This window comes from Tubulanus polymorphus, chromosome 4 (genome assembly GCF_964204645.1).
Source record: "Tubulanus polymorphus chromosome 4, tnTubPoly1.2, whole genome shotgun sequence".
In the NCBI taxonomy this organism is placed as follows: Eukaryota; Metazoa; Nemertea; class Palaeonemertea; order Tubulaniformes; family Tubulanidae; genus Tubulanus; species Tubulanus polymorphus.
The window spans coordinates 26,882,298-26,905,888 of NC_134028.1; the positions used below are offsets into that span (position 1 = coordinate 26,882,298).

At 39.6% G+C, this 23,591-nt stretch overlaps 1 protein-coding gene across 1 annotated transcript; it reads right to left on the reverse strand.

Moving 5' to 3' along the window:
- Positions 1-1,491: 1,491 nt before the first annotated feature.
- LOC141903450 (somatostatin receptor type 2-like) lies at positions 1,492-17,794 on the reverse strand. The gene is made up of 2 exons (XM_074791567.1): positions 15,354-17,794; positions 1,492-1,583 (listed from the first exon to the last, which is right to left on the reverse strand). Exon 1 carries the CDS (start codon positions 17,247-17,249, stop codon positions 16,092-16,094), a length of 1,158 nt encoding a protein of 385 aa, XP_074647668.1. The 5' UTR covers positions 17,250-17,794; the 3' UTR covers positions 1,492-1,583; positions 15,354-16,091.
- Between the last annotated feature and the right edge of the window lie 5,797 nt (positions 17,795-23,591).

Sequence of the window (23,591 nt, forward strand, 5' to 3'; positions counted from 1 at the left end):
GAATAAATATCCCATAAACAACGACTTCGTTTATCGACTGATGCCATCAAACGGAGACAGCTTTCAAAGCGATAGAGCGATTCTAATTGTTTTATGCAATATACGCGTCTCCGAAAATTACTGACACAAGTAACAACGAACTAACGATGTTTATTAGAAAGATTTCAGAGAAAATGATTTGACATTAACAACCTTGTGACTGCGATGAAACTCCCAAGACCCGGTACACCCCGACGCGCACGACTTATAGTCATTGTAAAACCCATTATATACAGAATTTAAAAGCGAAATTTATTCATCAAGTGGCAAACTTTGTTAACTACTTCCGGTAATTGAAAAATCAAAAATCAATTCGGATGTGACGTCACGAGTGTCGTAACAATACCTCTCTCAATCTCTGTATAGAAGCCGTCATTTACTTTCCGTGAAATTAATTTGTACTTCAATTTGACATTGTAAAGCAGTGTTACGCGTTACCCTTAGATTTTCAAAAAAAGAAACAGAATGTTGTAAAGTTGAGTAATGTGCCACACACGAGTGCCACGATGCCCTTGAAGTCGCGAAAACAAGATTTCTAACGACCGTACATAATGTCAATACAGATCTTCGGTTATAGAGACTACTGAGTTCTACTGTATTTTGATAGAATCCCGTGTCAAAAACATGTCATCGTTTAATCACGTTTATTTGACATCGCGATCCGCGACATTAATTCAGCTCGTTTTTATTATGTTTACGTCTGCTAGGAATATCCCGAGACAAATCCACTGATAATAGGAACATATCCTGCAGAATTTCGATATGATTGTATTAATGAAGACACTCGCTATCGTGTACCCGACCAAGTATGAAATTACCCTCGCGAATATCAATTACGTTACAACTCGCTCGCTCGCCTTCACCAGAACATGAATTTGTAAAAAAAAACGTATTAACTAAATCCAGCGAGGCTCCTGCGGATATACAGGCCGGATTGAACATCGAGTTTGAATATAATTTGGAAGATTTATCGTCAGAAAACGTCAGAAAATACGTAAACTACATTGCGTTTTAGCTTCATTTTCTGCAACGGATCCGAAAACTCGATGTATCGGAGACAAATATTGAATACTAGAATATAATTGTAAAATGTTGATGTATTTCTGCAATGTTCACGTGTAAAACTAACAGCTATGATATACATGTATAAACTGTCCATTGTTGATTACTGTGTTTTCAGAACAGATAATTTACAATCATAGCTACATTAACGATTAACAAGTTTAGACGTCAAATGATACATCATCAATTCCGGATTCGGTAAGAATACAATACGTATATTATATCTGTAGATATTGTCAATAGAACGAGTAGAATTCAATAGAGAGTTCAGTATCGATGATATACAGCAGTGTGGAATACTGGCGAAGATGCGCCTTGAATTCTGACATTCTCTCGACGACGTTTCGAATTCCTATTATTGCTGCTTACGACACCGTACGGATTCATCAAAGTTTTATCTGATTATTGATAAGGGAAATATCGATCTAGTGTTGGTATAGCATACGTACATCACTCACACTACCAGACGATCAAACCACATTCTGCAACCAAAGATAACATAAGTCTGAACACTGTAAACACTAAACTCTTCTCAGAGACCGAATTATTTGTATTTGCTCATGTATATTTGCGTGATTAGGTAAAAGTGGCCGATGCTATAGTCAGCCTTGCTTGAACGAGCTTAAATGATATCCCGTGAATGTGGGTTCGAACCCGGGCTGTGGTAGAATTTTACGCTCCGTAATTTAAACCCAGGCCGACCCTCCTCCGGAGTAGCGCAAATATAGAATAGAAATCGATCGTGCTGAGTGGCGCTCAGTGAGTTGGTGAGAAAAAGAGGTTTCGGAAGTGATAATGAGCTCAGTGGGTCGAGGAAGACTTCTTCGCTTTATGAATAGATTCGCCCTTTTCTCAATCGATCGCGGGAAATGAAAGTCGTCGTCAGTTTCAATATGTTTTCCATCAATTCGCGACGTTGATTTGTTTTGTAAATTGATCGAAGCAGTTGGAATCAAAGCGGCAACGGTTATTATATCTTCAATCAGTTCTTTTCCCGGTGCTAATTTACTATCGGGTATTAGCTCGTGGTATAAACATCTCGAACGCGATCGCGCATTATTGAATTTAAACAGTTTTCTGTCAAAGTTCGTTAACATCATTTTCTATGCAACGGCGACGAGTATTGAGTAACACATTACTATTGCTTAGACATTGATATAGCGCCGACCAGACTGATGGAATCGTCGCTCGTCAATTTGCTCAGATCTATAATCTGAGCCATCTTTTTTTTAAGAGCCAAACCATCCGGGAAATTCTCGCGCAAAGGTCATTGTATACCAATCGCGTGAAACAAATGAGTGAGAGGTGAGTGGCATACGGCAAACTGCCGCGTCTGTCTAAATTCAATTTATCGTCACCAATTTCTGGTCGCCGATCTCGCGTAAAAGACGATCAATGTCAAGGTCAGCGAGCCGCGAGGGAAAGATAAGGAATTGAAGAAAAAGTGAAGTAGGAGGCAACGACGAAGCAAATGAAGTTAACTGTGAAACCTCGTGAATATTGATACTTGTTGTATACGTGTACAGGTGATTTGTATATACAGTTATTAGTGACTATTTCCCTCTATTCACGGCAATAACACTCAAAATAAACTAGATTTAATTAGTATACTATAATAATGCATTTTCATATCGTGTTTGACGACGCTCAATTACGAATCACGACGTGGTTCCAACTGTTTCCAACCGTTTCAAGTCAAATATTTTAAAATGGTGCAATCAATGGCGTTTGGCGCGTATGTTATGTGTTCAGAGTCTTACATTAAACGTTTGTCTTAGCAAATCTGATCCTATAGTCTCGAGACCAGCCTAAAGTTTATTCCGTTTTTATAGCCAATCTAACAACTCAAGACCTGTAATGATTATTCTTGTTGCTGCCAATCTAACTAATCCAACAACGTTAGACCCAGTCTTAGCTCATTTTGGTTCTACACAAAATCGTCTAGCTTTTATATAACCATCCTTACACAGTTCAATTGATAATTTAAAACTGGAAACCAGTCACGAGCTCATTTAAGCATATGGTTCTAATGTATACGTCTAGTGCCGCAGTTAATCAGGACATTGAACTTATCAACGGGTCTAGAAACTGATTTAGTATATAACTCAATCAATGGACGATTTACTTCCCGAATATCGATACAAATTAAAAGTTGCTCCCATTCGGTCGCCGTGTTCTATAGTAAAATGCTCTAACATCGCTTACTGAATAAGATTCGCGTGTTTTCAACTGCGGTGTCAAAAGATAATAAAGATCGAAGAGAAAGAAAGAGAGAGAGAAGGAGAGAGAGTGATAGAGAGAGAGAGAGAGAGAGAGAAGGAGAGAGAGTGATAGAGATAGATAGAGAGAAGGAGAGAGATAGAGAGAGATATCTGAGGAGCGAGCAAGTCGTCTGTGCTGACATTTACCTTGAGGAATCCATTAACCACGTTTTCAGCAGCAGGATATCAATAACTCAACACGAACCTCGCTTTGACAATACAGCGATTATAACGGCGTACGCGAATAGGCAAGCGAAATAAAAATCAAAAACTAATGTTACGTAGCACTGGCTGCCGAGACCAGGTTAAATACTTTATTTACGCGCTCCTGATCATAGATAAAAAGGAAATGCGATAAAATTTTCAACCATTTCCATTGACAGTTTTAGATTTCTACGCCTTCTGGTGAAAATGGTTTCATCTCCGATGTTTAAAGTCAAATTCTAACTCAGGTGAACAGGGGTCCGTGCAATCGATAAAACAACAAATGCCTACAACATTACTGAGATATCACCCCTGACCCCTAAACCCTCACCCTGCAGGAGAGTGGTGAAATTACGCAATGCATTACAGCTTTTCTGTTCTTGATATATACGAGTATAAATATGCTTGTTCTTGACATTTAGGCCACTTGTTCGATGAATGAAATTGATATCAAGAGAATTGATTGGCTTTTAACTGAAGATCGGACGCATGTAATTCTACATCGCTGTCCTTCTAATGTAATACACTGGAGACAGAAACTACTGCAGAGTGACGGTTTTAATTCATCAACTCTTACTTTGTGACCGATCTGATGACACAGAGATTCGTTGTACTATTGACACTGGTCTGGATATCGAGGAGTGGATTGTGTAAGCAGAGATGAATTAACAACAGATAACAAAAAACCTAAGTATGGATATGGTATTGGCTCGGTGGTCTCGGGTCCCGAATTATTTTCTGTAGCTGCTCACTCACTACGGCCGTGCTGAAGGCACTGTGACCAGTGCGAGCGATTACCATACTTTAAATCACCACGACAAGAATTCATTACTCTTAATCTAAAGCCAGATCCATCCGCCTCCGTGACGAGAAATATATCACTGTTACACTATGACGGTCTTCGTCAAGAGGAGTGGTATTGGCGAGTGGTTAGAGCGTTCAACTCTGACAAGCCAGGTCGTGGATTCGAACCCTGTGCCTTACCGATATAGCGTCCCCGGGCACGACACTTATCCTCATCCAGGAGTAAATAGGTGCCTGGTCTGATCGATGATGCCATAGCGCTTAGCAGCTGCTCGGCTGTTACCTCTCCCCAGGGAGAGATGACTGATACCTGGTTAGAATAGACTGAGGGTGATAATATTTGAACATTGTAGCTCAGTGGAAATGGTGCCACTATTACTATATCCATCGTGTCGTGATACACAACGCCCGAAGTTAGGAATATACATGTACTGATATTGTGATGTGCCAAACGGGTTTGGTCTCAACATCCAATTGATACATTCATGACCATCAGACCAGGTCTAGTACGCCACGCCTAGGATAAATGCAGTGCATGTGTCAAGTAGTAAACTCAGATATTATGTTGTGACGTCATGCACCAGTAATCTGCGTTCGAACAATCTAACGAATCATTATAACCTACATTAAAGTAGGATCTCCCAAAATCGACAAATCTTTGACGCCGATCATCCGTGAATTTCAAATGAAAAACCCACAGAATCATTCAGTGGAAATCACTTATTTCTAATGCAATATCTTAATATAAGGATGAACTCAATTCGCACGTTGCTTACATTGCGGTTGTGACGACGACGGTACAATCTGCAGCTCTGTGCTGGAGAGTTTTAAAAACATCATCTAAGTTTATTCGTATCATGTTTAAGGTGGTGATGATGATCATCAGTGATATTAAATGGTTGAACCAGTCGGAGTAGATGGACCCGTGTTGTACGCGACTCCATCAGAGCGCTCGAATTCACTGGCGCAAAATGCACGACAAATCGATGTAGTGTTTAATGTAAACACTATCGGTAGTAACGCGATATTCGAATGTAAATTGTAAAGTAACTCGAATATGGTCGAGTCAATTTAACATTTGAGTAAACGGGATTCATCATCAGAGTTTAAAATCGGTAATTTTAACGGCGTACACAGGGCTTCCATCTGACTATAACCCAACTCCGAAAAAAACGTCCAAGTCCCTCTTTTTTGAGCGGTTCACGACACGCCATCCCGTTAACCACAATTAAAGGCGCAATCATTGGTAAATATAAAGTACTTTTTACCAATTTCAAATTTATCTTAAGTTGGCTTTTGCTCTTTACCTATACGCTCCATTTTTCTCAAGACGAACCGCCCAAGATGTTCGGTCAAGGCGCTGCTGAATACCTGCGATACCTTACACAACCGAGACAAATACTGCGAAGACCGTAAAGACGACGCCAGGGAAAATTAACGTCATTTTCTCCGTCCTCTTATAAGCTTCTTCCGTAAATCCGGTATCAGCGTTTTACCGTCGATTAGCGAACGGTTGGTACAATTGGTAAAAGGTTATTCTAAGGACAATGAAACATGAGTTCCGTATGTTACTACTGTATTATTATATGCACGAGAAATAAAAAATAAAAACCAACACATGCGACCAATTCACTTTATCGACAACAGATGATGACGGCTTAAAATCGTGCGACACGTAAAGAACGATACAAAAATATACTTTGTGTTTATTCACAGCCAATTAAGATGAGCCTATAATAAATCATACACAGTTTATATCTGAACTCTTAACGTATCAATGTGAAGCCTTCAACCTTACACTCGGACATTCACCAGTGTATAGTGTGAATGATCTATAGTGTGAATGATCAGTTTCTGAGAGCGTGCTCATAGAATATCGGATGCTCGGTGTTTGTAGTCCATTTTCAAATAAAATGTTCAGTTCTGGACACACGGGGAGAGTGCGAATATTAGAAGGTGAAGATGATAGAGAATAGCATGTCTGAGGGAATCCCGGCAGTAACTATCTGACGGGAGTAGTCCAGACAGGTCGAGAGTGTGCAGGTTACAGGTCAATATCCGATATTGATGTAAATGTGTAGATTGTTATTGTATCCCTGCCTAAAACCAACAAAAACCTATTTGTAACATGCACAGCACAACAAAGCACACACGGTCAATTCAGAAAAAAGAAAGACGTCCATTTTCAATTGAGCGCCGTCTTGTGAAGGAGAGTGGTATTTATAGCACCATAATTGTAGGTGTATTTTATGGCGAGACTCGTAAAAATTCCTGAGGATACTGCTGTAGATCATGTTAGTACTTATTGAGCACCAGGCTACAGTGTTCATGATTAATGATGCTAATAATTCAGTATTGTGAAGACATGTGAAAAGATGCCGTGGTAATTCCAGACCACATTTCCGTCGTATAAAGGCTTATCACGACGTCTATAGCTCCGGGCTTTTATGAAACCAGTTCCGTGCGGATTCGTGCCACATCATTTTGTATACAAAAGGTTTTAGAAATGTTAGCCCGAGCAAAGGTGCGCGGGGGACCCATCCAGAGACGTCTGATATATGTGCGTGTGTGGTTCGTATTGAGATAAGGAAATGACGTATCTGAAAATTGCGTCGTGCTTATGAAAAAAAGGAAGAAATCTTCTTAAATAATCATTCGAAGTTAAGTGGAAGAAGAACTCAACAGCAGCGTTCGTGTAAGAACTGAGTTATTTGACATGTACCGCAGATACACGCGACAAGACAAGACCCACGATAACAATCGTCTCGTTACTTCAATTCAACACACAGTATACGTATTTAATTAGAAAGACTAACACAATTATCTAAGAACATTCAGTGATTCAGTACCGATCGATAAATATAGCGCGACCTTTAGTACAGTATAGAGCTTACGTAATCATGGATAGATTTATACATCGAAGACAACTTAAAACTAACCGACCCCGAACTACGACCGACTTATAAATACGTAAATGAGGATATGAAGTTTCTCGTGCGACGGTCAGCGTGATTCTGGGAGCTTTCACATCATCAAAACTCGTTTGTAGATGCGCGACACAAACCTAGGATATTAAATGATGAAATATTTATACGTGTAACGTATAAGAGTCTGATTCCGTGCGTCTCACGAGTGTTCATGAATGTGTTATTTTATCGTCGCCTTCGTCCGTCTCTCTTTATGGCTACACGCGTACGTTGCTTTACGCATATTTTCCGCGCACTTTCCAGTTGGGATACGATTTTTCTATACGCGCATATCATCATCCTAGTATATGACACGTGTCAACCCCTGGGAAAGTTAGGAATAAAAATATCCACCATTTCATTCGATGTAATGATAACAATTTGGTGATGTGCCTTAAAAACTCCAACAGAAATCGGAAGATAGATATTTTCAAACAAGTTAATAACCATTATATTACATAGAAGCCAATGATAATACTTGTGGAAGTTGATTAGTGTTTACCTCTTTCCAATGTTCAATTATCCTAAGGGCGCAATTATCCTAAGGGCGTTGTCTGTTATCAAATGTAAGACGGTTAACAATTATCATTGCGTATTAGTTCATTTTGTCATTAGTTGGAGAGAGAATCTTCACTAGGTTATAATGTTACCGCTTATACTACGATATTTGATGATGGGTTTGCGGTAACAATATCCGGGAGTTACGTAGGTCTAAACAGTTGACAGTTCCTTCAGAAATAGAGACGGCTGCTATCTACAAGATTCTCATTTCGCATAATGATTGTTGGTGTCCTGTTTATCACGAGGGTATGGTATCTATTTAAGTCTCAATATAGAGGAAATAAAGTGATTCAAACTATGAGATTATCTGAATACAGTAAAAACGTTCGATTCTAGAATTAAGATAAGTGAATCAGAGATTGAATTGGACCCGTGGGCGATTTCCGACCAAATTAACAACAGAGAAGGCGCCGAAAATAAGATATCCTGTCTATGCATTTTCTATTCTACACGGTCTCCAGAACACAGTTCCACAGTCATGAGTTAGAGTTAACTCTGAGTTAAAGTTAGTTCATTTTCAATGAGTTAACTCAGAGTCAAATCTTAACTCAGAACTGTGGAACTGGACCCAGGGCTAAACGTTATTGAGAATAAAGTTAAATCTCTTGAGACGAACGGCACAAAACGCTTGCGAAAAATTTCCCGATCTTTTAAAAAGGCACACGTTCTATCGCCATAGCGATTATATACTATACTGATATACACGACGCTTTCGGCACTGTGGATTAGGATAATCCCATCTTAAAACTATTACGAGGATTATATATTCTATTTATTAGTAAAACACCTGTATCGATGAGACATTTTTTGTATCGGTGTTCGAAGGTTAAAAACTCGGTTACAGCTTCCCACGCGCTTCGCCAACACAACCGACAACCTGTAAGTGATTGATTTACCTTGTTGTGTAGCGAGAAAAAATACCGATCGAACGAAAGTTGTTTAACGAACAGATCAGGACCCGGCTGGTTCCGGCTTGCCATAAATTACTGATCACCTGATCGCCGTAGATATCGTGAGAAAAGTGAAACGGTAAGCGGCAGGAATGCGTTTTACACCATCTCGAAAAGTCAGCGACGACTTGATAAATCGCATTCTATGGCGGCTATTCTATTCGGGTCTTACTAAAGTATTTTTCTATACGATTAGAGGCACGATAAACAATATAAAACGATTTTCTATCGTGCCTCTAGCCACTCGAATCATAGAACCATCAGTCTCAAACAGGTTGCCGCGTTTATTGAGGAATTATTCAATTGCACTTTCAGAAACGAGATTGATCGAATGTTGTCATATATATATATATATATATATATATATATATATATATATATATATATATATATATATATATATATATATATATATATATATATATATATATATGTATGTATATAAACCATGAAGATGAAGATCGCGTTACGATGACCAACCATCCTACGACGCAAAGTAGCTGTGTGCATTACATCCTAATCCGTGAAAATCCCCGTGGAAACTTAGACAGAGCAGTTTAAGCCATTACTGCAAGTAGATTTTACTGTATTCAATGCCATCAAATCAAGTAATAGACGCTTCTATTAAATAGAGAATCGTGGAGTCTCTCCCTTTCTCTCTCTCTCCCTCACTCTCTCTCTCTCTCTCTCTCTCACTCTCACTCTCTCTCCCTTTCTCTCTCTCTCCCTCACTCTCTCTCTCTCTCTCTCTCACTCTCACTCTCTCTCTCACTCTCACTCTCTCTCTCTCACTCTCACTCTCTCTCACTCTCTCTCTCTCTCTCACTCTCACTCTCACTCTCTCCCTCACTCTCACTCTCTCTCTCACTCTCCCTCTCACTCTCTCTCACTCTCTCCCTCACTCTCTCTCTCACTATCTCCCTCACTCTCTCTCTCTCCCTCTCACTCTCTCCCTCACTCTCTCTCTCTCTCACTCTCTCCCTCACTCTCTCTCTCTCCCTCTCACTCTCTCTCACTATCTCCCTCACTCTCTCTCTCTCCCTCTCACTCTCTCTCACTATCTCCCTCACTCTCTCACTCTCTCTCACTATCTCCCTCACTCTCTCTCTCTCTCTCTCTCCCTCACTCTCTCTCTCCCCCTCTCACTCTCTCTCACTATCTCCCTCTCACTCTCTCTCACTCTCTCCCTCACTCTCTCCCTCACTCTCACTCTCACTCTCACTTTCTCACCCTCACTCTCTCTCTCTCCCTCCCTCACTCTCATCCTCTCACTCTCACCCTCTCATTCTCTCACTCACCCTCTCACTCTCCCTCTTCATCTCACTTTCACTCTCTCACTCTCTTTCTCCCCCTCTCTCTCTCTCTCCCTCACTCTCTCACTCTCACTCTCCCCCTCACTCTCTCACTCTCACCCTCTCTCTCCCTCACTCTCACTCTCACCCTCTCTCTCTCCCTCACTCTCTCACTCTCACTCTCCCCTCACTCTCTCTCTCTCTCTCCCTCTCTTTCTCTCTTTCTCTCTCTCTTTCTGTAATGGGCTTGAGACATTCTGATTTTATTGGTTCAATTTGTGAATTATTCACGTCAATTAAATCATTTTCTGATGGTTTTTCCATCACTGTTTGAATTAACGGCTTCACTGGAAATAGGAAAATTATCTGCGCATGATCCCCTCAATTAAAATATCTAGTTATTTACGATGAGAATCTATTGAGCTGACGCTCTGTGTCTGCCTGGTTATTGAAAGCAGGGTCGATTTGAAGCAACCGTCAATCTGATTCCAGCGCAGGTCAATTTCAACCCGATTTGGGTCAATTTATCCGCAATTGAATCGATTTTCAGTAAGCACAAGGCCGCGGTTAGATGGAATGATGTGCGAATCCAATTAGCTTTGCATCAATGGGGTACCCGCAAATCCAGCTAACTCGCCAGATGGCGTGACGAGCAGTAGGCTTTTCGTCGTCAACATTAGTTCATTTTCGATGAACTCTGAACGAAATTTTAGACTCCTGTATCAATATACTCAGCACAAGACTCACCAAATATACAATTCTTTTATTCTTCTTTCATTTCGGATCCTCGCCTGCCATACGTGGAATCCTCGATTGCCACAGTAGCACTGCGGGTACCCCATTTGAACACAGCTTAGTGTCTTTTCGATCGGAATCTGAGTTGAGCCGTCATTAAATCCTGAATCGGTGTAGATAAAAAAACCCGTCGAGTCGGGCTGATGCGGTTTGTTTTAATACAAACAAAAGCGATTACACGAACAGTTACGTCACGGAACGATGGGCTCGTGAATAAGCACTCACGTCCAGCTCGAGTGAGAGACTGCTGAAGTGTTTTGTCAACCGGTTCAATCGAATTCCCGTCGCAAAACATCAGAATTTTCCGCTAATGATAAATTATTGTCTATTTGCACGAGCAGCTTTTCTAAAATTTGACGTATCCGGATAAAGCGATGTCTAATGGTTTATTTTAGCTTTTCCAATCAGTGATTTTATTACTTAAGGAAACGAGCTGTTTACACAACCAGTCATTTTTAGCCGGATAGAATAAATACGTCGAGCAGGCGCAGGTATTAATAATGCAACCATCCTCTCCGTCGCTGTTTCCGCGTCGTTCACGTCTCCAATATATCTTCAACTGTTAATGCAATTTTAGACTCGGGTATTAACATCGAAATACAAACATAAAAAACCACTTTAAACTAATAAAGCCGTCATCAATTCTAACAATGAGTCTTAACACTGTTAAACTCGGTAAGGACTGATTTATCCAGCGGTAATAAAACGTCTCCTGATCACCTCCCCCTCCCCCTCCGCCCCCTCCCCGCCCGGCGCACTCGTCGCGTCACTGCCACTGATTTCAGTTTTCAAATACCGACACGACGTGACAGGTCGATCATAAAGAACATCGTCTGATCGTTGATTTAGTCCCTCCGTCACCTATTCTACTGTTGACACTTTTAGTTTTTGTCCATGAAATGTTTGTGAATATAGATATCCATGAGACAACGTTTTAATCAATTGAAATTAATCGGAATATGATTGAAAAGTCATTCAATTTATCCATCAATTTTCAGATATCTTTTATTTGAAGGCGGGGGGGTGCAACAATCGGAAGTATGAACAACTGGTTGAGACGGTTTATCATTGACGGTGATTCTGTAAAAGTTCCTGACAACCTCATAACTTATCCAAAGCTTTGTGCCAATTTTCCAAAAAAGATAACATCAAATGAATTAATTATATATGCTAGATTGAAACTGTCTGGTCAAAACAACACTTATCATTATATCATTCTATTTATGGGAACAAAGCAATAATTACGTTAGTGCACTCATTATCTATAGATGCAAAATGCCGGCACAATCCATCGAGTATGAAATATTATTAATTCATTTACAGGCCCTCGACTAACACTGCCATTATTTATAATCACTTGCAGACCATTCTCTGATCATTTTATACATTATCTAATATATTGGCAATTATGTGATTAGTTGAACGCTGTTAATAATAGACTAATAAATCCAGTCTCATTTTTGTGAAATATTCTTGCGCACTTTATGAACTACGGATGTTTTTTTTTGCTGTATGATTCGAATAACGTTTTCCACCGAATCAAAGAATATTATAGGTCTTAATTGAAAGAAAATCCGAGTAAAAACCAACAGTTAACATGAAAGCGTTTGTTGTGTGACAGTATCGAACATCACAGAAACAGGAATATTCGAATAATCCAATTAAAGTGCTAATAATGCAGATGTTAAAATTCATTAATATATCATTTTGGTTTTTCAACAAACGCTTTAATATCAACTATGGGATTTTACTTACTGAGATCTGTAACAGCCTCTTTAACTCTAGTCTCTGAATCCCTTTAAAACGCAGCGACCGAAATCCCTAAAAAATTTAACTTCCGCTTATTTTTTGAGGTCCCAAGCTTTACATGCGCTTTCATTGGGATTCGAACCTAAACGAAAGCTGCCATATATGCTTGGAATATGCATCTGAGGCACCTGACTTTTCCGGGGGTTGCACGCCCAAACTCCCGGATTTAGGAACGGCTCGCTCCTACAGCGCTCGTGTTCGAGTTCTTGCCAATTTTGACCTGCCCAGGCCTTGATGTTCCCGACCCACAGTATTTATTATTTTTTTATCGTGACAAATCGATACCGCGCCTACGAGTAAACAATAAATAGAATTAACCGAGTGAACAATTAAACAATAACCATCCATTAAGCGCTTTATAACGCTGTGACCTTCTCAAGACATTTCCTTTTAAAAATAGAAAGTAGAGCAGATTTGGACGCTTTCACAATGGAACATCTAGAACAAATGGTTTTCCACTGACAGAAACACTGAGCTACTTTGAAACCCAGATAAAAATGTCAAGAGATGTTAATTCTATAGATGAGAAAGCCGCGAGCGAAATGTCATTATTTGCATTAAGTGGTGCGAGTAAAAATGCTTGACAAAGAAAAAACTGCAGTTGGATGATGCATTCGATTGGAAAGTGACTTGAAGTCGAATTCTCTATCTGGCATTTTAGGCTTTCGGCAGATTAGACATTTCTCAGTGATATCTTGAACTTTAAACACATGAGTGAATATTTATGCTCAATTGCCCTACAGGTTGCTCCGCGCGGTTTTTCCAGGCGGTACCAATGTTTAAATTTCACTGAGATAAATATTTGGCGAGTTAATCAGTAGATACGAGATTATTGAAAATATACATAGACACGAAATTAGGTTCGGATAGACCGCGAGGTGTTTTTGATCATTCCAGCTATTCGATCTGTGACAGTCTTTCAGCGGGTATCAATTTTCATTCCGATTTCGCATAAAACGAAAACTCGTATAATGAAATGATAATGAAATCGACGTAAATAAAGAGACATGTTCGGTTATGCGCAAGTTAACTTTTGCAATTGAAATTCAGATACCAAAAACAATTCATTAAACGACAAAGGATGTCGGTGACAGCTTGCTGTTAATCATTCATTCAAAATTGTAAGACGCGAAAAAAATAACTAAATGATAATTCTATTCCCTGCATAAGTTACGGATTGCGACAGATTCCATTTGGTTTTCCTCGTTTTAGTGAACCGATAACCTCACCTATACCGCAATCATAGGATACATATTTATTGCGGCGCGTCCCCCCGAGACCGGACAAACCGAATACACGTATAAACTCATTATTCATATATTCCGAAAATACAGACAAAAAGTAGAATTTCATTTCAGGTTTGTCTTCTTTACAAACACACTACAGACATAGCGCGATTAATATTCGAATCTGAGCCGGTCGTCGTCTCGGTCGAGTTCCCTCGGTCGAGTGCTTACTGCTGTTTTTTATGAAGTATATGTAAGTCTGGGTGCAACATATGTTACGGATTAAATGATATCTAGTTCGTTAATTCGATCGCTATTAGCCGTAAAATATTTCCAGATCGATATTTACTGAGGAAAGAAACCATGTTATATGATGTCATGTCTAGCTGGCTATACGTGTGTCTATAGATAAACCCGGACGCAGCGAATGAACGATTTGTAATCACATAAAACGCGTCTAATGTATAAGATCGCTGATGATAATTCTAACATCTCTCCAGTAAACCACGTATAAAACTGTATACGATAAGTATCTAAGTACACGTGGCTCCAATTCGACCCACCATCAACTTCCATTTCGAAACGATTTTAATTCTTTAAAATCAAATTCATACTAAAATCAAACAATGCTCGTGTTTTGCCTATTCCTGTAGCTATCAATCGTCGAGCCCGACGTATACACGACTCAGGGAAACACTCGGAAACATGTTTCTTTAACCTGTTTCTGTGTTTCCTTGCATCGCGTACGTTGGGTTTTACACATGTTTTATCCTGCGAGGATTAAACCCACTCTCTTCATAATAATGGTCAACGCCCTATTGACGGACACACACATATACCCTTTAGCTCTGGGAGAAAAGAACGATGACGTCACAGGTACGGCCTCGATAGGCGTTCCTAAAATAAGTATTCGGACTGCAATTTGTTCTAGAGTCGATGAGTTAACCATGGACTGTAGTAGGCGATATACGTAGTTCATAATGTAACTAAATCACAAATTGCTTCCGATAAACGAACAATGAATTAACCGACAAACAGAAACATAACAATGAATTAACCGACAAACAGAAACATCTGCGAAAATCATCAAAATCGAAAAATAAGTGCTCTTCGACAATTTATAGATTTTCCACTTCAAATGCAGTTCTATAAGCGAATAACGTTGGTAATTCATGATTTGGATTTAATCTAACGCAGTTTAGAAAGGCGACATATATTTCATAACGTATCATATACTGTATATCGAACGTGTTGAGTATGGACGATGATATTAAACCCATTGAAACTTTCGAATATAATTTAACCCTTAAAACAATGAATACATACGACAGCGAGCAAACTGAACACACGTATATACGGTACATAATGAAGCATTTATACTTACGCTTATCACGCAATATATTTCATCATCTTTTTTTTACATTTTCAATAGTTTCTTTATGAAATATTGTTTATGTTTGTTTGTTTGTTTTTAAACTCGTACGAACTTTGGAATTGTTAGTTTGTAATATATGTACAGCCGTTAGCCGTGTATGCGAGTGTGTTAACTACTGTACAAACTGTGGTTCCTCCGTTCAATGTTTCTCTTCCGCGATATTTCGCTCAATATTCACTATATCACGACTTTTCGAAACGTTCTCCGATTAACGAATTGGGGGAAAGCATTTTTAAATCCCAAATATTTCAACGTCATACGTCAGACGTCATCAGACAATATTCCGAAATAAAGCGGTGTTTTTTCCGTACCATTCTGCGTACAAAACATCTACCGCCGAAGTTCGTTTGAGGAATCGATGATTTCCTATCGAAGCAAAGTCTTCATCGTCATCATCATCGAATGAATGTACTTATACAACGGGTTCAACCTGTCTTGTTCATATATTTATATATATTATATATATGTATATTATATATACATTATTTACAAGTCGGATTCTACAAGTGGCATCACCCAAACACAATCAGCTTCAACTCAGCATTCAATCGCTGTCTCTATCCATACATATCATTATTCGGCCCATCGGGACAGAGCCGATTTATAATGCACTTAGCGGTCAGTTTCTGAGGTACATTTTATGAGATAAAATCTGCATATTGTAATATTTCTTACACTCATTTACCATCAGTGGATGCTACGGGAATTCAAATTCGCCAATTCCATTTTATCGTGGTTGCCTATATCGATATCGTCGTCATCCGACGGTATTTCGTTAACGTTACAGCTACGGTTTGAGTTCTGTTGTGTGCGCCGCGGTAAAACACTCGTCTCAACGGTCAGCGCCGAATTGACGTCGGCGGCTGCCGAACATTTAAAGGCTTTGGCAAAACTCTTTCTAAAGTTATCGCTGAGAAAAGCGTATAAAATCGGATTTAACATACTATTGGCGTAACTAAATACTGTTAGAAATTGCATTATAATGATTTTTGCGCGACCTTTTTCGGCCGACGAGTTCTCCTTGCTCAGGAAGGTCAGATGTACTTGAAATATCCAAAACGGCAACCAACATATTACATAAACGGCAATGACGGTTAGGACCATGCGAGTGACTTTGCGATGCGATTTCTTCTTTTCTTTCGACTGTTTCATGTGCGGACCGACCCTCTTCAATCTAGCTAACACTAGACTGTAGAATACGACGATTAACGAAACGGGTATCGCGAACGCGAGAAGGAACGTATACCAGACGAATGCTTTATCCGGCGGTATCGGCTGACCACTCGGCCACAGTATCGTACATCGTGGTAGACCATCGCGATCCCAATATAAATTCGCGTATAGAATCACCGGTACCATGACCAGTAACGATAGAGTCCATACGCCTAAACAAACGAGCTTCGATATCAGCGGTGTTCTGTAACGCATCGACGTTATCGGGTGACAAACGGCTAAGTATCTATCGGTGCCCATCACTGCCAATGAGAAAACGCTAGTAAACCAGTTAGTCGAGGTGAGAATCAGAAAGATTTTACACACGTGAACTCCAAATATCCAATATTTTTTGAACATCGTCACAATGAGTAACGGCAGTCCGATCAAGAACGACATATCGGCCACCGCTAGATTTAAGATGTACATGTTCGTTACTGTTTTCATTTTTGCGTAACGCAGTATAACGAATATAACCAAACCGTTACCGAACAATCCGGCTATACAGATAATGATCTGTAATAGCGTGGCGATTACATCGACTACAACATTCACGTCTCCGGGACCACCTCTTCTCGTACAGTTATCCGTTACATTTAAAGTACAAAAATATTCACTTGAATTATTCGACATCGTTTTTGTTTTTGTTTTCTTATTTTCTGATTCGAATAATATACTTTAGATGATACAGCGACGATATACTTGGTCTTACTTGTATTTGAATTTTATAAATGCGCCCAGCCTTCCATTGATTAGTATCGGTGACGATTAACTAGTTTTTAACGATATTTCACCCGCTGCTCGGCAGCTATAGCATATATCGTGTCTTGTACGGGTGATGTCGTTATTTCCGCGCTCACAAAAAAACACACAGCGTCGTTGCTTCTGCAGTTTACGTTAACAGCGAATTGTATCTCCGCGGAGATTCGTAAAAGTATCTCACAATAGACGACAGTGTTCTACTAGCCATGCGTCGAACATCGGTGGAGACTTCAAAAAAGTGACGACGGTTCCTGTTGAACATCGATAAAACCGGCTGTAAAATCCGCGTGAGTCGACGGGACCAGAAAGTTCTTTTAGCTGTCAAATATGTCACTTGGGTGTTGAAAGCCACTAAACAACGCAAAGCACGTATTGATCTCAAACTACTGGAATCTTTCCTAAAAGCGGTGTCGATGTCTCGGAGTGTGAGATTCTGTACGGCAGCGAGACGCGACTAGCTGTTGCCTTTCTCAGCGAACGTTTCAGCGAGCAGTGACGTCATGAGAGCAACGCTTCTGGCGCAGAACGTGTGCGATGTACTGACGAACGCAACAGCAGCGGCAGCAGCAGCGGCTGCGAACACGCGCGTGCGCGAGGATCTGCCGTCAGGGCCATGACGTGATTATTAATCACAATGTCAACGATGACGACTTCAACGTAATGACATCTATTTACTGCATGATGAATTGAGACAGAGAGAAATATCTGCAGAATTAATATATTTCACCTTCGAGTCAACAATGCGTGGGCGCTGCCGGTGAACCTAAACAATACAACTTGACATAACCGATCCTCAAATCACGCATAGCCTACACCGTCAACTTGTTTTTAGCACTGAAGAAATAATAATAGTTCGTTATTTCTTTTCCTCATTTTCAAAGATCAAAGCAAGCGCTGTTGCATAAGCCGTTCGTTCGAGCGAGTAAAAAGCTTTTATAGGAAACCTTTCACGATGCCGAATATTTCAGCCCCCGTAGAAAACCCCGACTCATAGATCAGAATTATTTCTAACTCAAAGCGGTAGATATCTTGTCATAAGAATCAAATTGTCAGACTTGTGAATTCCTGCCGTGTATAGACAGCCTTTTCCTTTCGCAATTAGGTTCAATGTATTGCGACGATGGATAAAAAGAGCGTTAGGTCCGTCCGCATCTATTTCTATTCCAGTAACGTGTTATTACGTCCAATTCGGTTCATTATCTCTTATTGTGTTCTAGCATAGGTTTCTTTGTGACGCTATAGAAGAATAGAAGTTCATACGTGAATGATATCTTCATTTATTAGTATTCTTAAGCGACGGACCCGCAATTTCTAGTAAGTGATTATACAACATTTCATCATCAATTGTTATTTGGCGAATATACCTATTATCGTGTATAGTTACCATATTATTGACGAATAAACGCCATAATGTATATATCTAGATGTAATATTAATCCTAATTATATGCAATAAAGATGATTAATGCAATTAACATCAATTGGTCGTACACGTAAAAAAAGTGGTGCGCGTAGTCTGCGTAATCTCCGCTGGAGAGACATTCAACGACAGAGCTTTGTACGTAAATCGAGACGTCGTAACGCGATAGATCTCAATTAATCGACCAGGAACGGCTCAATCTGAATTTCACCTCGCGGGAATGTCTTATTAGTAATATGATTAATACCCGTTCCTGATCGACTAACCTTATTACGAAGTCTATATATGTAAGAATAGCAGGAATTCGATTGCAGATCACTTGTATCTATCTATCTATAGGAAGCACACATTTACATCATTGATCACGGCGTAATTTGGTTTACAATATGATGTTATTGAGACTTAACTCAATTGCGCTCATAATCCTATGTTATATCTCGATTTGTATCTGAATCGAGTCATCTCAACACTACAATCCCCCCCTCCCCTCCCCCTCCCCCCCTGAATGAAAATAAAAGTCACATGTACTACGCCAAGTTCGGCTGTTATTTGAGTAAACGACTGTTTGTGTTATTAGTTCATTATGCATACCGTGACGTCACTAGGTTATAGAACGCCATCTCTCGGTATTTTACTGTTGGAAATTAGAAAATGTAAACCCCTTAAGACACACTCTATGCATCCCTGTATACAAAATCTGACCACCGTATGTGCCGCGATATAAAGAGTAGGTCTAGAATTAACGGGATACATTTCTTCACCACCGTCCGATCATCATTTTTACGCGCACACGGAGCTGCGCACACAGCGCACACGGCACACACGGTGCTAACGACATATGTCATAATAATCAAAGGCAGTTGGTAAGAAGATTACACACAGTGCCTTGTGTTCTCTGGCTTGTGATGTCGGTGCAGCTGAAAATAATTAATAACTGGAGTAATTAATGAATAAAGCGGTATAGAGGACAGTGGAAGACAGTGGACATAATCGCATTGTACACAATATATGCGTCTCGTGACCAGTGACAATAAGTTATATTATATACTATAGTTCCGCGAGGGCTTCGAAAATTCTCAGCTTAGATGAATATTCAAAATGAAAAGAGTGTAAATTCGGGATCCACTTTTAAAGGGATTTTGCTTATCGATAATGAGTAACTGATTTTTATCTTGATTATGTATATAATTTGTAAATATTCGACTCGCTTATCAGCCGCTTAATGCCGCGTTACGATTAGGTTGTTCCGGATCCAGTTCCATAGTTGTGAGTTAGACGTTTACTCTGAGTTAAAATTAGTTCTTTTTCAAGTTAACTCTGAGTTAGATCTTAACTCACAACTTTGGAACTGGATCTTGATCTACATTTAGTGCGTTAACTTCGTTTACAATCCCAAGTTTTTTAACAAGTTCTTAGACATTAAACGTTAACTCTGACACTGTTAGTGGTCTTTCAGGGCTAGTAGTATTCCCGTCATAACCGAGGTTCTCACGATTGCTCGCATAACATTGAAGCATCTTTCTATTGTTAAAGGTTTCTTCTACTGCATCATTTATCAACGTCGTTCACCTTGGATTCATCGTCCTATAACAAATCATCGGTTCTTTGTTTAGAGAGAAACAATGCAAGCTTTCGAGTAGAGCTTAAACACAGATAGTTTATACCCGTTAAACAAAGCTATACTCTAAAAATACGTAAACCCAATTAGAAATAAATACTTAAAAACAGCTTCCAAGAAATACAACAAAAGAAGTTCAGCTCTACAGTTATAAAGAAACCTGGAACCGGTTTAGTAGATCGATTTAAAGTGTTATCATTCGCGATGGCAAAATACAAACAAAACTTTGCTTTAAGTAATCTGTGAAACGGATAGTTTTACCTGCTCTCTACGTCACCACCCGGCACATTATATAGATAAATAATCAGAAAGACTTGCGATCACACGGAGACTTGCGATCACACGGAGACTTGCGATCACACGGAGACTTGCGATCACACGGAGACTTGCGATCACACGGAGACGATTTGTCACTCAATAATGTACACAAAACAGAAGTTCGAGTTGAATATTCTCAAACACAGTCCTTAAATAAATCATTGAATAAATCGATGCCCAAAGCAACTTCTTAAAACTGAAATTCTGACGATTCTATTTTTACACTACAGAGTCTTGTCGCGTTATCGTTTGCCACGATTCTTGGCGCATATCTGTCATTGACTTTTTAAATGATCATAAAAATATGATAAGTTTCAAGGTTTTGTAAGTAATCAAACGTGTTTATACAGGCAACGTTGGCGGCATTTAGATAAATTACTGCCTAGTTTATTATCGCAATTTATTTCCAAACTTGACGTTATTTGAATTGGGAGGCTGCTGCGCAGTTTGTTCACGGTTATATTAGAATTAATTGATGTAGTAGTCGTGCTGTTTGCCACTTCAAAACGGTGCAACCATAAAATCAGCTTCATCCCCGTCGAAACGTATGAGTGCTAATGAACAACATCCCAGCAGATCGGTTTCAAGTTGTAAAAATAAGTTCGCTTACGATCAATTATGACCTGGTTTTTATACTCCCGGAGCCTCCGATAAACAACACATTTCCTTCTGTAATTCTCCGTGTATATATAGGTTTGGTATTTTATTTAAGTAACTAAGAGTAGAAAAGAAGTTGATTCTAAAATGTAGAATTAGGACGTAGAAGGCCTATTGCTATAAGTGATGAGAATCTGGTAGATCCTCACTTGCCACATGTAGAACTCACGATTGGAAAAGTAGTTCTGACGTTCTACTCTTCACTAGCGACACCTGGTGGATCCTCACGTGCCCAAACTGGAAACCTCGATTGCCACAGTAGCGGCGGAAGTCCCTGCAGAGAACATGTCCACGGCCAATAACTAGTAGACACAACTTTCATAGAATTTGTTTGTCCTATAATTCGCCAAGTGGAAGGCTTTTTCTGAATACGATAAGGCGCGAAATAATCTCCTCGAATTCGTATCGGATAATTGAGTAGTGCGTTTATTTTTCACACGTTCGCTGTTGAGATGTTTTGAAGGGTTTTTTATGGAAATGATTGATAAATTGAACTTCAGCTACACGTGATATTCGTACCCGATATAACAACCTATTATTGTCGACGCGTATCCCGTCGTCACAGCACGATCTGGATCTGTACAGGTGAGCTCAACAATTATGAAGAATAATAATCCTAAATTTGGATCTTCTCTTCTTCTACGGATGAAGTTCTTGCCGATCGATCGTCAAGTAACAGGTGCGCCGTGGCTTGATGATTGGAAATATACATCCGTGCAGATTAGGCGATAGAACACCGTGCGATTATACATAAGACAGTTAATAGAGTTCTTCGCCATGTTGTTCTGCGTGCATTAATTTTTCAGGGTAGGAGGTTTGCAACCATTGAAACTTCACCGATAACCTCAGTGTCTGATAAAACCACGGACACGAACGATATTCTCTCGATACTTTTTAGATTAACTGTGGCTTCAAACCACCAGAAATCCAGTTTCACCAAACCGATTGTTATAGGTACACTAGGGTCGTAGAGCGACGGAGATCTCTGTAAGAGACAATCACTGCCAGGAATGGGTGATTCGAAAACGTGCTTTCCGGCACGTTTCGTTACAGGTCATCGATGGTCAGCTCGATGTCGTGAATAGGCGCGTCGTCGATGTAAACTCATTTATTCATGAAGAAAAAAGATGTATCTACTACCAAACAGGTAGAAAGACAGATTTTTGATAAAACCAGGCAGACGGTACCGACAAGAACTGGGAGATCTGTAACCCATGGTGATGATGTCGAGCTGATTTTGCTTATCTTTAATGGAGTATAGGATTATAGCGTGGAGGCCCGTAAACATGTTTACTTTAGTGTTCCAGGTTAAATCTGTCGGCGGCCGACGTTTAGGGGAGCGAGCACTGAACAAACATCGACGTCGTCATATCAGCCGATAATTATCTGCGTCCAGAATTTACATTGCTAGATCATTAGAAAATGTTCCAGCAGAGATTGATGTTTAAAATACAAACGACGATGCGTGCCACGGTTGCCGTGCACTTGTTCACCTCTTAAGACTGTTCGTTTTTATGAGAAAAGTTCGATAGACAAACATAATTCCAATTTACATTCAATTTGGTTTCCGTGGACTTGTCGCTGTTTATCTTCGATTCGATGAATCATCCAGAATATTGTAAGAAGAAAAAATATCTCTTGTTACGAACGTTTTGGAAACTGAATCAGATTTGATAAAATACTATGAATCCGTGTTTGGTGATATCGTGAAGACGATTCCACAATAATGACGAATAACAAAGTCCGAAAATGTTTTCTAGAACTAGGAGTTTATTCCACGTTTCGAATAGTCATCTTCAGGTCAAGGAATCATCTTCGGACTTAATTTTGTCGTTATCATTTCGGGATTCTCTCTACATGACCCATTGAATATTTGAAGTTTGGAGTTTCTTTTTATGTATAACATAACCTACAAACACGATATTATTCGACCTGAGACCATTTCGAACAGAAGACAAATAACGACTTATTTCAAAGATAATGAGTAACTGTAGGAATTGTGAAATTATCATTCATTGTGACGTCTATGAATACTTCATTGTATTCTACTTAGATTCCGATTGATTTTGAGACATGTTCTGTATAGATAAACGTCAAAGGCGTTATTTCATTTCTAACAATATTCATCGCAATACTTATACGGATTCTGTTGGGATATTTATTGCGCTGTATAATAACGAGATACATTGAATTATACTTAC

What these genes read in the sequence shown, in the direction of transcription:
- LOC141903450 (XM_074791567.1), bottom strand. Translation starts at nt 17,249, where the DNA reads ATGTCGAATAATTCAAGTGAATATTTTTGTACTTTAAATGTAACGGAT.